Raw genomic sequence first — 15915 nt, forward strand, 5'->3', positions numbered from 1 at the left:
GTCACTTTTAGGTTTAAAAAAAAATAATTAATTTCAGTATTATAAATATTTTTCAATATAGGCACTAAGATTTAATACTTGGTGAATACATTTCGATATATATATATAGTCACTCGAATATAATATACTACTAGAATAAAAGAATTTCTGTGTTAAAAATAGATTTTATTGACTATCGATATAAGTATTTAACTTTTCTAAAAGCGAAAAATATTTTCTGTTTATACTTATACATTTATTCCTAATACTTCTGTATATGTGAAAATGTTATATTTTTTTATTGTATTCATCTAAATTATTTCAATATTGTTAAATCTCTCTTTATGGACACAATTCAAATGAACATTACAAAATAGTTTTGAAGAGCAATTCGATAATTTAGCAGAAAAAAATTCCAATATGTGACAAAACCATTAGTAAATATATAGGTAAAACATCAAATTATTTGGAAAGCGCAAATACTTGTATCGGATAAGCAATAATGTTTACTCTTAGCAGAACCAATTTCCAAATCGTTTTTCCAATTGCAACACTTGACGCTATGTTAAAAGATATAAATACGTCGATAAATTTAGAAATCAACGCGCGTCATGTTGCGAAATATTGGATACTACATGCAGTCTTAAAAGTATTTCACAAGTCTGGAACAATTCGTATATCTTGTTACCAATCGACGTGTCCAATTCAATCTGGCTCTGTCAAATATTACGATCAATGCTAGAATAGTTTCTACGATACTATTTCCATAAATAGCTTGCACGCTATGAACATCTACAGTTTCCGGGTTTTATAATTAAAATAGAAATATGTTCTCTTTTGTGATGCATACACATATCAGCATTTTTGAGAATGGAATGAAGAAGAGAATAATAATCGTAACAAAAATTGATTCATTCTTACTACATATTCAAAAATGTTAAATGAAAAAAAGAGTTCGGAATGTTTTTTAATATTTCAGAAACTTAAAACCGTATCCGATTATTGCGCATCGAAAATCTACGGATATTCCGAACACGAGTGTAAAAAATAGTCACGGTTTCTTCTATGAAAATCATAAAACCCAAAACCTCAGAAACTAATTGGCAGTATAGTGTTGGACATTGCGCCCAGCGCAAGGTGCATAGCAGAGCTGCTGCAATAGCCAAGGATCGGGCAGATCCTTAACCGTAACGAGAAAACGTTTTTTTCTTTTTTCTTTTTTATGCGACTTTGATTAACAGTTGCGGATGTTACACATATGTGGCCATATTACCAGTCGGAATTGATGGTGTTTCCTCTGGCCTACCTTTAGGTCCGTATTGTCCGATGAAGGATCCATCTTCAGTGAAGCGGCCTAGAACAAAAACGAATTCCAAACTTTGTAGTAATTTTTATATTACTCTTATACGAAAAATATAGAAAAGATATAAACCTATGTGCATGTGTGCATATTAAGATTTTTTTGCTTTAAAATGACTAATGGCTGGTGCTCTAGAAATATTAGCATACAACTTTGTAAAATACTAAATGTGTCAAAAGTCCAACATTTATTTTTACTTCAAAGCTTAGATGCAATGGTTTAAGCATTAAAATAAACATGTTTGTGTCAAACTTACCTTAGACTAGAGTGGCAAATGCTTGTGAATTTGGTTCCTGCTTACGATGTCGGCCATATTGACCAATGAAAGAACCATCTTCGTTCATACCCTCTGTATTGATTTAAGCAAAACGTGTAAAGCAAATAAAATGTATAATAAAATATAAATTGAATATAACAAATTGAAAATAAAAGTTTAAGACAAAAACATATATATTAAAAAATGAATATAATCAGCTTATGCAATTGCAATTGCAAAATGAAATATATAAAAGAGAAAAGCATGATATAAAAAAAATTTCGTGACCATAATCTCAGCTGTGCTCACGTGAGAGATTGTTATTTCGTGCTATTTTTATATGAAAATATTCAAAAATTTGATGCATCTGTCTATATCACAATAAGATTTCAGTAATACATACCTATGCTATTTTGTTATTATTATAATAATATGTATGCAAATAAATCTAAGCAATCATCATATTGAATAATTGAAAAATTCGTGCATAACAAATATACTTTTAATTATATATCATCATCATCATATATATATATATATATATATATATGCCACAAAGATTTTTCTAATGCTCTAGATATTTCTGAGACTCCTTCATTGTGCAAGCCGTGTAAAATTCTATAATCACCTGTATCACCATCGCCGTACTCCGCCATGGAGTCTGTGTCGGATTCAGGATGTTTACCATCCTGATGAGAAGACGATGCCAAGGACGCACGTCCACCAGCCGATTTCGTATCCAATGGTTGTGAATACTCGTGGAATCCGCCTTCCTCGGGGTAATCGCCGCGTCCAGCGGCCAATTCTCGCTCGTGCACCGCATACTTTCCACCTCTGTTTCGTTTGATTACGCAAACGATTATCAGCACTAGTAGAAGGATAGCGATCGCCAGCATCATTCCTGTCGGGAAATTCGTAGTGGTCTTTAACATACGCCAGTTTTGCTAAAGTCAAATCCGATAATACACCAGAGATGCATTACCTATAAACCAGCCAGCCGTCGCGACATTCTCCTTCGGTTGAATAATGGGACCTTCGCTGCTCGTCTCTACCTCTTGAGTAGCGCTTTCGGTCATGTAATCTCCATCGACAGCAACAATCGACATCACGTAGACTTCACTGCTTTGAAGACCGCGAACCTGCGTGAATTAATCATTTTTTGTTAAATACGTACAATTTTTAATTTAACTTTATTTATTATTTCTTTTTTTTTTTTGCAATAAAGATTGTCATCATTATTTTACTCTGTAAACTTACCTCGATAGACTTCGACAGAAATTCCGGATCAGTCATCAAAGATATCGTTTCACCCTTAAGCTTATACTTAACAAAAAAATGACTGCCCGGATTGCCGTTCAGATTCGGTAGCCAAATCACTCTAACGTTTGAATATCCATTTTCCACTGGTACAGTTTCCCATGTAAAATATGGGACGTCAGGTCGTTGAGACGTTCGTGTCTTTTGTTCAATAAAATAGCTGCAAACATATATTAAAATTATGAGTATAATATTTATCGTCTTGTAGAAATGTTATTAGTATTTCTGTGTTCTTATAGAACTTACTCATTGCCTTCGCCAATTCTGGTTGTGGCACGTATGTGAACGCGATATATCGTGTCAGGCGCTAACCCAGCTAATTTGGCAGTTGTCGCTTCTGGATTCATAACATGTGGTTTCCTCTCGAGTAGAGTTCCTAATTTCGTACCATTCACAACTTGATAATAAATCCTATATCCGGTTAAAATGCCGTTTGGCTCCGCAGGTCGCGTCCACACGAGAAATAGAGCGCTGGATCCCATGGGAAATGCTTCTAAACTGAGGACTGTTCCTGGCACTCCTTCTGGTGTGTCAAAGGTCAAAGTCTCAGACGCAGGACCAGCGTATCTGTATATCCCACAAATACGTTATTATAATGAAATAGAACCATACGACATCAATAATTATCGAATACGTATATATTCAAAGTTTTTCATTACCTGCCATTGTAAGCGAGTATCCTCACATTATTCTTGCTGTACGGAACAAACTTTGTGACCAATGCATGAGTTTTGTTGCCGCGAATGTCAATCTCGCGCATTCCCTTTTCGCCATCCTTATCTGTCCACGTCTGAATCTTGTATCCCTGCAGCTCGCCTCTCACCGATTCTTCCGGTACCGGGCTCCACGACAACTGAGCAGTCGTGCTCGACTTTACTTGATTCAGTGTAAAATTACCTGGCGCTTGCAGGGGTACTGAAATGAAGCAATTTAACGATATTATATCGTATAATTATCGACTGCTAAATATAGCAATTTTAATGTTAATTGATAATAAAATAATTTTTCATTGTGGATTGTACCATCTTCTCCGGAATATCCGGTAACTTCTTCGGCCGTAGCTTTACTCTCTCCTCTCTCGTTTATCGCGATGACTTTAATCTTGTATCTCTGATATGTAGGTTGATTCTCCACAACCAGATTGTTTTTTCTCCAATCGTTTATATCTTGTATAGTCCACCTTTCGCCTGGTATATCTCTTCTATAATACACTCGATACATAAATCTTGGAGCATTGTGCTCTATTTGCGGCATGGTCGTCCACGAAATAACCAAATTTTGCGGTGTGATGCCTTTGCCCATGACATTATCCGGATTTTTATAAGGGACATCTGCTAAAGTGGTACAAATGTCGCTGTGCGGTGATGGTAAAGATGGACCTATTATAAATACCAATATATCAAAGTTTCTATTCTCTTTCATTTAAAAGCAAAATAAAAAGTTACGTAATAACATATAAAAATTAGCGACTAATTTAACGCATTGAATTATATCATTGCAATAGACATAACTTTTTAGTTTTCAAGAGTGATTAAAGTCTTACCTATCTTATTCCACGCGAGAACACGGAATGTGTAATTGGCCCACGGTGACATAGGCACTGAATATCTCTGCTCGGTGGCGGCAACAAAATCTTTGGATATCTCCCAAGTATCCGGCGCAAAGCTAGTGTTATATTGAATAGTGTAGCGCAGAATAGGTGCTCTGTTATCGCCCATAGGTATCCATTGAACGATGGCTTCCGTAGACATGCACGTGACACCGATTAACCTCGGTGCATTAGGTACATCCTGAACTATCAGCGTCGCCTGCGCTCTCGCTTCGTCCAAATCGGTGTGCGCGACGCAAGTATAAGTACCGGAATCCAATTCGGTCGTCTTTGTGATCATCAGAGAGTAATCGGAGCTCCGTATGAATCTCGGTTCCATTTCGAAATCTATCGGTTCACCGTTGCTTAGCCAGTCTATGATCAGAGGTAGACTGGGATCAGTAACAGCATTGCACCTAAACAAACACAAAAAAGAAAGATCAAAAACGAGATTCTTAATTTTGTATAATTTCAGGATTATAAATTTATTTATGAGATTTTTCTTTTACCTAAATGTGGCAGTGGCGCCCGCTGCGACTTCGTAATCCTCCGGCTCGTCCGTTATTTTAGTGTGCTCCTTCACAACCAATTCGGCGGACGCTTTCACTTCGCCAAATTTATTGGAGGCGTGACACGTATAAGTACCCGCGTCCAAGAATATCACGTTCTCAATCTCCAAATCACCCGTGTCCAAAGTCTTGTAACGACCACCAGTCAACTCCTGTCCGTTCCTTATCCATTTGACCTCGGGTTTGGGCGCGCCGAAAACGCGACATGTGATCCGCACAGTCTTACCATCGACTGTGCTCATGTCCGTGGGCGGTTGCGTGATGTCCGGATCGAGCGCCAACACGTTTACGTATACATCTTTGTAAACGTATCCCAATGAGTTGGTGGCGTTACATCCATAATTACCCGTGTCTTTCTTCACAAGCTTTTCGATGACGATAGAATTTGATGTAACTCGCCGCCTGCTGTTCGGCGGAGCCTCGGATATCGGTTTGCCGTTGTGTATCCATTTGATCTCAGGAACGGGCACTCCGCTAGCCTCGCATCTAATTTCCACGGTCTCGTCCTCCGCGGCGTTCACGAATTCCGGCTCGACCGTGAAATACGGGACGGCCATCACGTTCAAATTTATCGAATACGACTGGGCAGCGCCTACTCCGTTCGACGCCTCGCAAGTATACGTTCCCTCATCTTCGAAATTGACGTGCTTTATGACAAGAGACTTGCCGTAGTTACCTTGAGTTATTCTGTCGCTCGGGCTGATCAGTTCGCCGTTTTTGCTCCAAACGATCTGAGGCAAGGGTGTTCCACCGAATATACAATACATTTCTACTTTCTTGCCGCGCAAAGCGACCTCGTTTTTCCTACTGACATATTGTCTCTCGGGAGGATACTTGTTCTGGCCGGCGGACGCGCCTGTAGAAACTACATATAGCAAAACCTTATTGCCTAATTTGTATTCGTTTCTGAACACAGATGTGGCGGCACAGGCATAGTAAAAGTCATCCGAGGCATCACCCCTGGTAACATTGCTGAACCAGAGATTACCCTCCGGATCTAGAGTCATTCTCGAGTTATTGATCGACTTGATACCACCAGCAATATCCTGAATTAGCCAATAAACGTTTGGCTTAGGCCAGCCGTCGGGTGGTTGGCAGGTAAGTTTGAAAGGAGAACCCTCATTCGCGCTTACAGTTGTCGGATTTTCGTCCTTGAAAGAATTCAATTCAGCCTTTCGAACAAACACCGAGTTCGACGTGGCTATACCCCATTCGTTCTCCGCAAAGCATTGATACTGCCCTAAATCTTCATCTCTTGGTCTTGAGATCACTAAGGTGCCTCTACCAGGTTGTTGAGAAATGCGATCGTCATACGCCGGCCATTCAAAGTCTTTCCCATTTTTAATCCAACGATATCTATAATACAATAGTAAATATATAATATATATATAATACTTATGTATAATGTATATAAGTATATTAGATTGTATATTAATATATTTAAATAATATATATAAGTAATATTACACTGTGTATTATACTTGTATATATATATATATATATATATATATATATATATATATATATATATATATATATATATATATCATACAAAAATTACAACACTCAATATATTATGCATAAAAAAAAAAAAGTTACATAATAATGAGTATACTTGTATTCATATCATCAAATATCAAAGCACAAAATCAATTTTACAGTGCACAATAATAAATGTTTGACATTAAAGTTTTTTAAATTTATTTGTTTTCACGAATTTATTTTAAAAACTCTACATAAAAAACTCTGTTCACGTTCCTATACAAGACAGATATCTGTGTATTAGTGACGATTATTTCATACATCCTAAAGCTATGAGATCATCTTTGTAATTAATATCGGCCGGTTCTACCGACTGCACGAGATGAATAAGCTTGATTGCTATAAGTGCAATAAAACTTTATGAGTGAGAGATGTCTCCAAAGTACATTTTCCGTTCTTGAGAAACTTAGCGAGACTGTCAGGACATATTTACATAATAGTCATTTCCTTGATGATATCTTATTAAGCATTGTCTAATAGTGTCAGAAAACAATATGCTCAACTAGTGACATAGAGATATGTAATAAAAAGATTTGTTCTCTATATGTGTAACAAATAAGCTTTGAGAAAAGAAATAGATACATACGTTGGAGCTGGTTCACCCTCTGCTTCGCATTCAATTAAAAATGGTTTATCATTTTCGTTGATTTTTGCCTGGACCACTTGAAACAACTGCTCATCTGTTGGTGGCTGTTTAGATATCCGTGGCGGCGATTGAACTAATAATCGAAAAATGTGTTAGAGCAATCATGCCATTGGAAAAAAGATAAACTAGTAAAAAAGTTAAATAACATGTATAATGGTAATACAAATATAATCTAAAAAGAACAATAAAACACAAACAACAAAATACATTTATATTACTTATATTTAATACAATGACTTTGCTATGATGAATGATCCTAATGATTTTTAACTTTAGCTTAATTGTAGTAAGGAGCAACTGTAATTTACAGTATAAATTGTTTGAAATTAAGTAATATATATATTATGATAATAAAGTATAGAGAAAATAAAAGATCACGCACAGATACAAAGGAGGAAAAACAGAATATTAATATTCTTCAAAGTATATGTACAAAAATACACATACAGATACTTATTCAAAATAAAAAGTTAGTAAATAATTGTAACTGTAGAAATAATTCTACAGTTTGCGTGTGTATAAAAATGAAAATTATAGCCTATACAAAATACAATCATAATAATAAAATTCACAAAGAGAAAATTTATAAAACATTATTATACAATATCATTCTTTCTCTCATATGTTTTGGCAGTCAGAACAATCTGTACACAAATATGATTAAGTGTATGAATGTACATATATTATGAAGAGTGTAGATAAATACATGTAGATATGTGAGTGTATAAAAGCATAGCATCCCTATATAGAGAAAATTGTTTTGCGCAAAAATATTTTGCATAAATAAAAATTACTCTTATGTAACAGAAAACACAATTATTTATAATAATTTTTATAACAGTGTCTTTCACCTTCTACATAATCCGGGACACGTACTATAATTAGAAATTAAATGTTGCAATTTTAATGGCAAAATTTATTGCAATACCATAGAGTTTATATTATATTAACAACAATTTAAAAAAGTAACTTTAATAAATAAATACAATATAATTTCAACTCACTTATAGCTGATGCCCCCAGCACCAGTATGGAAATAACGTACACAGTGAGCTTCATGGTCGCAGCGTACTTAGAAAGCTAAAAAAAAAAAAAGAACAATTTTTGTTTATATTAAAGATAAATAAAAATCATTAAGAGAAGAAACGTATTGTGCTAAAAATTATTTTCTAAGCGATCAAATTTTTCCGATTTTACTAAAAACAATAATCGATCAAATGTTATACATGCCCTATAATATTCGCTAATGAATGTAATACTCGACGAAAGCGGCAACATAGTATAAGAATTCTTTTTAATTAATTACGCATCAATCCACGGTTATATACCCCGTACACTTTTGATATTGCGGTAAATAGAAAATTGCACACACGTACACATACTCACACATACCCATATATACATGATAATATATAACGCGCGCGTGCGCTTAGGCATATGTATATACTGCCGCAAAATCGAAGCTGACCCAATTATATCTGAAATTTTCAAATTTGCCGGGATGTTGTTATGAAACAACAGTTGCTAATAGAGACGCGTTAAAAATGGGCGTGTACCCGCGCCGCAAAAATTAAAAAAAAAAAAAAGTCGATATACGATACGTTTCCCACATATGTTTGTTACAATAGGCATGAGCCGATTGTCAATACCATCGAGGGGAATGACCTTAACGTTGGGAAAATACAAAGAAATTCGTCAACCTCCGTATTAAAATTCGTCTCGCCGACTAAAGCATCGATGACGGGACTCGTTCACTCGATGATCTCACTCGCTTTCCTTCGTCGCGGATCTCGCGGGACTCGTTTCGTTCGTCCTTTGAAACGGCCGTCCTTCGAAATTTTCACGATGAATCTTACGACGACGTAGGGCGCATCGTTTCGTCACGAGAGAATGCCGGATCTCTCTCTCTCTCTCTCGACGATACACGACAAAATGTTGCGGCAAAAAACGGAAAGGCAGGGGCAGCAAAAAGCGGGCACACCCGCAAGATTGCATTGATCGTCCAACGCCGTCGGTATCCACCTACCTGTCTCTCTTTCTCTCTCTCTCTCTTGTTCGTTTCCACGCCTGTCGTCGCTTTTCGTCAATCTCGTCTTGCCAACAACGAGATTGAGGCCGGTGATCGCTGATTGATATAATCGCGGATTCACCGAGATCTCGGGCGGCGCGTCACAGTATCCAGCACATCGTCATCACCACTAAGCCATCATCGAAAAACTGCGGAAACCACTGACTAACTCGGATACGTAACTCGCCGTACGGTATCGTGTTGTTGTGCGCGTGATGTCTTGCATATGGTATATGTATGTGTTGGGTAGAAGCATCGAATATATATATCGTTGGGACGCTATCCTATCTATATCAACGCTAGATACTGTAATGCTATCTTACTTATCAGCTGGAAGGATAACTTGTGGATGAGAGATCAATGTTTTATCATTAGAGATATTAAAGATCGACCGATGGTTAAAATTTCGTGATTATCTATGCGGCAATAATTATCAATTATATATATATATTTCGACTTGACTAAAAATTAATCAAGTATAGTGTTTCAACTTGGATATTAAATTACTGTTTTATATAATAAAATTGGAACAACTCTAATTATACTTGTTGTTGCGACCATAATAGTTTAAACGGAAATGGCCAATATAGCCGCGTAAACATATATATATGACATGTGAATAAAATATGTATTAAAAATATTTTATTATTATACTAAAGAGAGATTTTTGTCAGCGATACAATTTTGTAATCCGAATATTAATATATTTTTATATAAAAAATAAGATAAGATTTGCGAACTGCAGACTCATTATCTTTTTTTTCAAACTTTTGGCAATACTTTTTTTCTGTTTCATAATAAGGAGTAAATAAATATAAATATATTAATTTTATACACATACACAAATAATCTTATTTGCAATTTGTTTAACTTTTGTTTATCCCATGGGCTTCAAAAAACCGAGTTCGCTTGTTTTTCAGCAGTACAGAATGACAATAAAAATTAATAAAGTATTCTTCAATTTATAATTGAAAAGTCTTGAATGCTATTTTTAAAAACAAATTTAACAATATTATAAATTTAACATTACAAGTTTAAAAATAGCATTCAAGACTTTTCAATTATAAATTGAAGAATTATATATGTATAGTCAGGATAAATAATTAACGAATTTAAAAATAGCGTTCAAGACTTTTCAATCATAAATTGAAGAATACTTTATTAATTTTTATTGTCATTCTGTACTGCTGAAAAACAAACGAACTTGGCTTTTTGAAGCCCATGGAATAAAAAAAGTTAAACAAATTGCAAATAAGATTATTTGTGTATCCATATAAAATTAATATATTTATATTTATTTACTCCCTCTTATTATGAAAAAAAAAAAATATATATATATATATATATGTATAATACATAATGTGCAACATGAAGAAAAAAGCAAAATTTATTATACAGAAGATAATTACAGGTTTTATTGCTAATCGATTAAACAACTTGATATTGATCAGGCTTTACGTCATGAATATGTCGTAGGAGAAACGTAACTTTAACTTGTTCAACATGTCGACATAATTTCATAGCTAAACTCGTCCTTAATTTCATATGCTGAGTAAGAGAAGGAAGATTCAGCAGCAAAAATGCAAGACCATCAATTTCCTACAATTAACAGAGAATGATTTTATCATCAAATATATAAGTTATAATTAAATAATTAAAAGAAACTTTAATTTCTAGAATTAAAATATGCATAGATACTTACTTCTTCTTTGACACGATATGCGAGATCTTTACAGTCGTTAGTTTTTCTAAGATATCGAAACACATCGTCTACACTCCAATATAACGGATTCGAATCCAGCTTACGAGTCTTCGGTCGCCGTTGCGTCTTTTGCATTCTTACGTATTCAGCATCTGCCTCAGAGCAATCAGATTCTATGCTCGTGTCCCAATCTCTTTTAATTCCTCTAGTGACTCCAGAGTTTTGATTAAATCTCGTCATATGTTGCTTAGAGTTTAAATTAGGAGGACTGGACAATTCTCTGTCTTTTATTTTTCTGTCATTAAACGAACTACCAGAATCTTCCGAAGCATTGCTAGAAGGTATTTCAGTCTTAAAATCATCCGACTTGTCAGATTTCTCCAGACCTTTCTGTATCATGATATCTATTTCCGAAAGTGGTTGTCTTCCGTCGAATACCTCGTGAATATGACTCTCCGAGACATGTTTCGCCAGATCTAACGACATAAATGGCATCTCATCTTCCTGATCGTATTCTTCCTGAGCCTCCTTGTGTTTGTTTGCCCATCTGCCGCGACGTTTTCTACGTTTCCTACCCCAAGGTTTCGGCTTTTGCACCATAATACTTGTGTAACCTTTCGGTTTTCCTCTCTTTCCAGTCCCAACCGTTGCTGCTAAAAACACGAAGATATCGATAGAAACGCGCGTTCATATTAATTAATAATTATGGTATAAATACAACAATTATATACAGGGTGTACCTAAAATGATGCACTAAACTTTAGGAGCATATTCTAGAGGTCAAAATAAGACTTTTTTCTTATGAATATGGGTCTGCAAATGAACCCCTCTCCGAGTTTGGCAAATTAATGTTTTCATAATATATGTTTTTATTTTAGTGGCTTACTTTACTTCATGATTTACTAGGCTATACCAAATTTCAATCTTCTGCTATTTTTTTTCTGAAATACATCCAATTTTTAATTTTTTCCCCAAACTTTAGAGGCCTCTAGCTCGGAGGAGGGTTCATTTGCGGACCCATGTTCATAGGAAAAAAAGTCTTATTTTAACCTTAGAATATGCTCCTAAAATTTAGTGCATTATTTCAGATACACTCTATATACATAATTCAGGTACACTCTATACATATAATTTCTTTAGGATACTATTACTTACTATATTTTGTTTTCGATGTTTTATAACACTCATCCGGACATTCATTTTCTGGTATGTGCAACGGACCAAATAAATTTGGGCATACCATTAATTTTTTGCAAATACTTCTGCAAAAATCCGTTACCATGTCTCCTGATGTGACAATGGCCACACTCGCGCGATATGTGTTATTTTTGTGCTTCGCCTTTAAAACTTCTAAATGATATCCGGGATCTGGTTTAGAATCGCATTGCAGAACCTTCAAAATTCTAGCGCTTCTATATCCAACAGATACTATCATTGATAAAACTTCTCGCATGACCAATATAACTGGTCCAGGTCCTACTGATTTTGGAAGAGTCGCCAATTTTCCTTTCGAGATCATCGGGCCTGTGAAACATCGATAATTAAAATATATCTTCGGACACCAGAGCGAAGACCGTGGTTCGGATATCGGTATGTCCAAAGGATTGGCTTTCTTTTCCTCCTTTATAAATATTTCTAATTTCTTACAAATCTCAATGTAATTGTGCGGAGGTTTCAATGGATAGTGATTAGATTCACACCATCCTACAGGAAATATTTGCAAGGAATGCATGTCAACTATATGATCTGGCCGCAAATATTCATAATTATCTAATTTTATCCACAACAGATCGTCAATGATTTTAGTAATGTGGGCGGCGCATATTATATGTTCATGTTCCGGATCAACAGCCTCCAATCTCATTCCACATTCAAAACCCGCTTCAACGGCGCTCGCACGTTTGCTGAATAAATTTTCAGATGCTGCACTAGTGTGAAACGTTTCCAGATAGTCATTCCAATCAAAGTTTTCAGTCTTTGAAGTCCAACCTTGTGGATGAGTAATCCTGCAACAAATCAAAATTAAGAAAACTACAATATATATATTAAGATAAAAAAGAATTATACAGAAAGATATTTCGAAAAATATATTTTATATCTTCTATACATAATTATAAATAATGATACTTATATAGAATTATAAAATTATAATATAGTTATAATTACAGATTTATAGTATCATAAATGATTAAAAAGATATATTTGTACTATTTAGGTGATATTTACATGATATTGTGTTTTTGTGCCCACCCAATTGGAAATATGTACGGATGTTCTGCAGTACATAACCATCCATTGTTCTCTGAATTACTGGTCACAAATGTATCATCTGATTTATCTGAGTGTTCAATATGCACATCAATATTTACAAGAAAATATATATCGTCAAATACTTTTGTTACAGTAGCAGGGCAGATCTTTGTTCGATCTACTGGATGCAGAGCTTCTACTTTCATTCCAATTTTAAAGCTGTGTTTTGAATGATCTATATTATTATTAAATAATTTTTTCAGTAGTTCGCAATCTTTTGGTTTAGATTCCAACAAATCTTTCCATTCTTCATAAGTGTACAAGTCGACTATTGAACCAGGCGGTTCTAAGAACCAAGTGGAATTTGATTGAGATGCAAATCCATATGAATGTAAACGTTCGGATGTACAAAATATCCAAAAGTCTTCATGAAAAGAACCTGGTGTATCATATCTTAATAAAAGACGTCCTCCAACGTTTTCAATAATCTGTAAAAAAAATATAATGTTTATAAACATTACAACACATAAAAATAATTACTTTACTGTGTGTGGGTTTCTCTTATTTCATAAAAATTTATGTTATATGTGTGCATGTTATTTTTGTACTGTATTTTATAATATAGATTTAAATCTCTCTCCTTTCAGAAATTTTTGCAATTCTTACCGTAGCTACCCATAACTTATATGGATGCAAGACATCACTTATCTCAATTTTCATGCTTTGTTTTATTTTGTCTGTCATACTTAAGCCATCCTATGTAGAAAAAAGATGAGAGGATCATTATATTAAATTATTAATTATTTTAAAATAAAAAATTGTGTGAAAATATATTTAGTGTTTTACCCCTGTTAACATCTCTGATGGAAGTGTACGCGCTGTTGTTAAAAAATCACGCAGCTTGTCTATGCAATCTGGTGATTTCTCCAGTATAATGTCAGGTGGTTCTAATTTTTTATTATTTTTCTCACTCCAGCCAAGTTCATGACCAGCTTCTTTTGTAAGATTAAACCAAAATTCTAATGATCTATCATCACCGCCAAAATAACGCAACCGTAACAAAGGTCCACAAGCCATGACAATAGAGGCTACCCAGTATGATAATTCTTCTTGGCCATTTTTTTTCTGTATTGGTACCTCTAGTGACATACCTATCTCAATACTGTTTTGCAATGTCAATTCCACATGAGGGAACATAATTTGTGGAACTTCCACACTGTCTGTGGCATCAAGATAATCTTGCCAAACAAACCCATATTCTAAAATGTAAAATTTAATTCAATATAAACAATTTTCAATTAATTCAAAAAATTGATATAGCAAGTTATAATTTTTATTTTATCTTGACAAATCTTTTATTCTGACAGAAAAATTTGTTATGAAAAAATGTCTATTAAATAAATATATACTATAAAAAAAGAAAATATTTATTATTATATATTATTTATTAAGTAATACTAAAAATAAAAGAAAAATATATAAAACAATAATTTTATTTATATTTATCTTAATATAACAGCAATTTAAAAAAATAATTTTTTAAGAATTACTTTTTTATATACAAATAACATTTATTTTAATATGTTACCAAATTATTATTGTTAAAAATTATAGATTGTCATAAATAAGAATATTTGATTTACCGAATTATTATTTTTTTTTTATTCAATATTACAATGACGCGCAAAACGCCATCTTCTATATTATTAATAGAGAAGAGAATAATATGTAATATATATATATATATATATATATATATATATGTAGAAAGAGAGAAATGTATTTCTAAACATATAAAAACATAAGATTATATGAAATCAATGCATTATACACTTTATTAATTAATAATTAATTATCATAGCGTAGAATTCTTTCAGAATATGTAAATATATATATAATAAGCATATAATTTATCTCTTGAAAGTTCGTTTGAAAACGCGTTGAACTACCATGTTGTCTATATATATATATATATCTACCTTTATCAGAAACAATAGCGTTTAAGTTAACCGTGTAAAAAGAATATATGCGATAATTTTATACTCTTGCAATAGAATTCTGAAAGAACAACCATTTCGCATGCTGCGTGCGCGCATTCTGTATAAGCAAAATTTATAAAACGAACAAATTATTAAAATTTTTACCTCCATCCTGCGATTTTTCCTGCACTCGATTCTCGTACGCTTCCATAATTTATTTACATCACCTAATACACGAACGTGAAATAAATAATGAAATTATATTAATGGATCTTTAGCGGAGGGCACGCGATTTGCGTGCAAAAATAAATTGATTAAATCTATAATCGAAGTTACCCCTACGATTCTCCATGCGCAAATAAGCCCAAGTTTGCTAGCGAATTCGGTGCAATGATCCCAAATTATCGGACGCATGCGCGTCTTTCTATACACGCATGTGTACGCGCACGTGACCGTTTTCATAGACTCCATAAAATTTTGTGATCTTTTTTGTTACTATATTCATGCTGTTATTAAGTTTATTTTACTTTACACATTCTTGTTATATAATATGTTATTAATGTTAGTTTATAAAATTTCTCTTATTTAAGGAGAATAAAGTTCTGTATATATATATATATAAATATGTATACCCAGATTTTTTTTAAAGCGTTTAAAAT

At 33.8% G+C, this 15915-nt stretch overlaps 2 protein-coding genes across 10 annotated transcripts; both read right to left on the reverse strand.

Moving 5' to 3' along the window:
- Positions 1-792: 792 nt before the first annotated feature.
- Nrg (Neuroglian) lies at positions 793-9533 on the reverse strand. Of its 5 annotated transcripts, XM_070301852.1 has the most exons (14): positions 9284-9533; positions 8262-8337; positions 8109-8132; positions 7198-7330; positions 5010-6425; positions 4456-4916; positions 3935-4291; positions 3572-3827; positions 3159-3479; positions 2853-3072; positions 2578-2734; positions 2224-2496; positions 1596-1688; positions 1244-1333 (listed from the first exon to the last, which is right to left on the reverse strand). In XM_070301852.1, the coding sequence occupies exons 2-13, from the start codon at positions 8314-8316 to the stop codon at positions 1597-1599; spliced, it is 3765 nt and encodes a 1254-aa protein (XP_070157953.1). In that variant the 5' UTR covers positions 8317-8337; positions 9284-9533; the 3' UTR covers positions 1244-1333; position 1596. The 5 variants fall into 5 exon arrangements, with proteins under 5 accessions (XP_070157939.1, XP_070157947.1, XP_070157959.1 ...); XM_070301838.1 differs by lacking the exon at positions 1596-1688 and having other exon boundaries at positions 793-1333; XM_070301846.1 differs by lacking the exons at positions 1596-1688; positions 9284-9533 and adding an exon at positions 8958-9262 and having other exon boundaries at positions 793-1333.
- A 1161-nt stretch (positions 9534-10694) lies between these two features.
- Positions 10695-15704, reverse strand: LOC138936450 (scm-like with four MBT domains protein 1). Of its 5 annotated transcripts, none has more exons than XM_070301878.1 (8): positions 15593-15702; positions 15422-15483; positions 14124-14536; positions 13944-14033; positions 13254-13765; positions 12183-13033; positions 11028-11680; positions 10695-10924 (listed from the first exon to the last, which is right to left on the reverse strand). In XM_070301878.1, exons 2-8 carry the CDS (start codon positions 15465-15467, stop codon positions 10754-10756), a joined length of 2736 nt encoding a protein of 911 aa, XP_070157979.1. In that variant the 5' UTR covers positions 15468-15483; positions 15593-15702; the 3' UTR covers positions 10695-10753. The 5 variants fall into 5 exon arrangements, with proteins under 5 accessions (XP_070157979.1, XP_070158003.1, XP_070157986.1 ...); XM_070301902.1 differs by having other exon boundaries at positions 12183-12551; positions 12675-13033; positions 15422-15702; XM_070301885.1 differs by having other exon boundaries at positions 11028-11677; positions 15422-15704.
- Positions 15705-15915: the final 211 nt, after the last annotated feature.

Source organism: Polyergus mexicanus, unplaced genomic scaffold (genome assembly GCF_030449975.1).
Source record: "Polyergus mexicanus isolate NDT 795.1 unplaced genomic scaffold, iyPolMexi1.0 SCAF_1, whole genome shotgun sequence".
NCBI classification, from domain to species: domain Eukaryota; kingdom Metazoa; phylum Arthropoda; class Insecta; order Hymenoptera; family Formicidae; genus Polyergus; species Polyergus mexicanus.

Bases quoted from the DNA above. Each gene is read 5' to 3' on its own strand.
- Nrg (XM_070301838.1), bottom strand. From the start codon at position 8,316: ATGAAGCTCACTGTGTACGTTATTTCCATACTGGTGCTGGGGGCATCA. The intron at 3,828-3,934 runs GTACAATCCACA...GCTTCATTTCAG, and splicing joins CGGATATTCCGGAGAAGATG to TACCCCTGCAAGCGCCAGGT. The intron at 2,497-2,577 runs GTAATGCATCTC...ATTTCCCGACAG, and splicing joins GACGGCTGGCTGGTTTATAG to GAATGATGCTGGCGATCGCT.
- LOC138936450 (XM_070301878.1), bottom strand. From the start codon at position 15,467: ATGGAAGCGTACGAGAATCGAGTGCAGGAAAAATCGCAGGATGGAG. The intron at 14,537-15,421 runs GTAAAAATTTTA...TTTACATTTTAG, and splicing joins GGAAAAATCGCAGGATGGAG to AATATGGGTTTGTTTGGCAA. The intron at 11,681-12,182 runs GTAAGTAATAGT...TCGTGTTTTTAG, and splicing joins AACATCGAAAACAAAATATA to CAGCAACGGTTGGGACTGGA.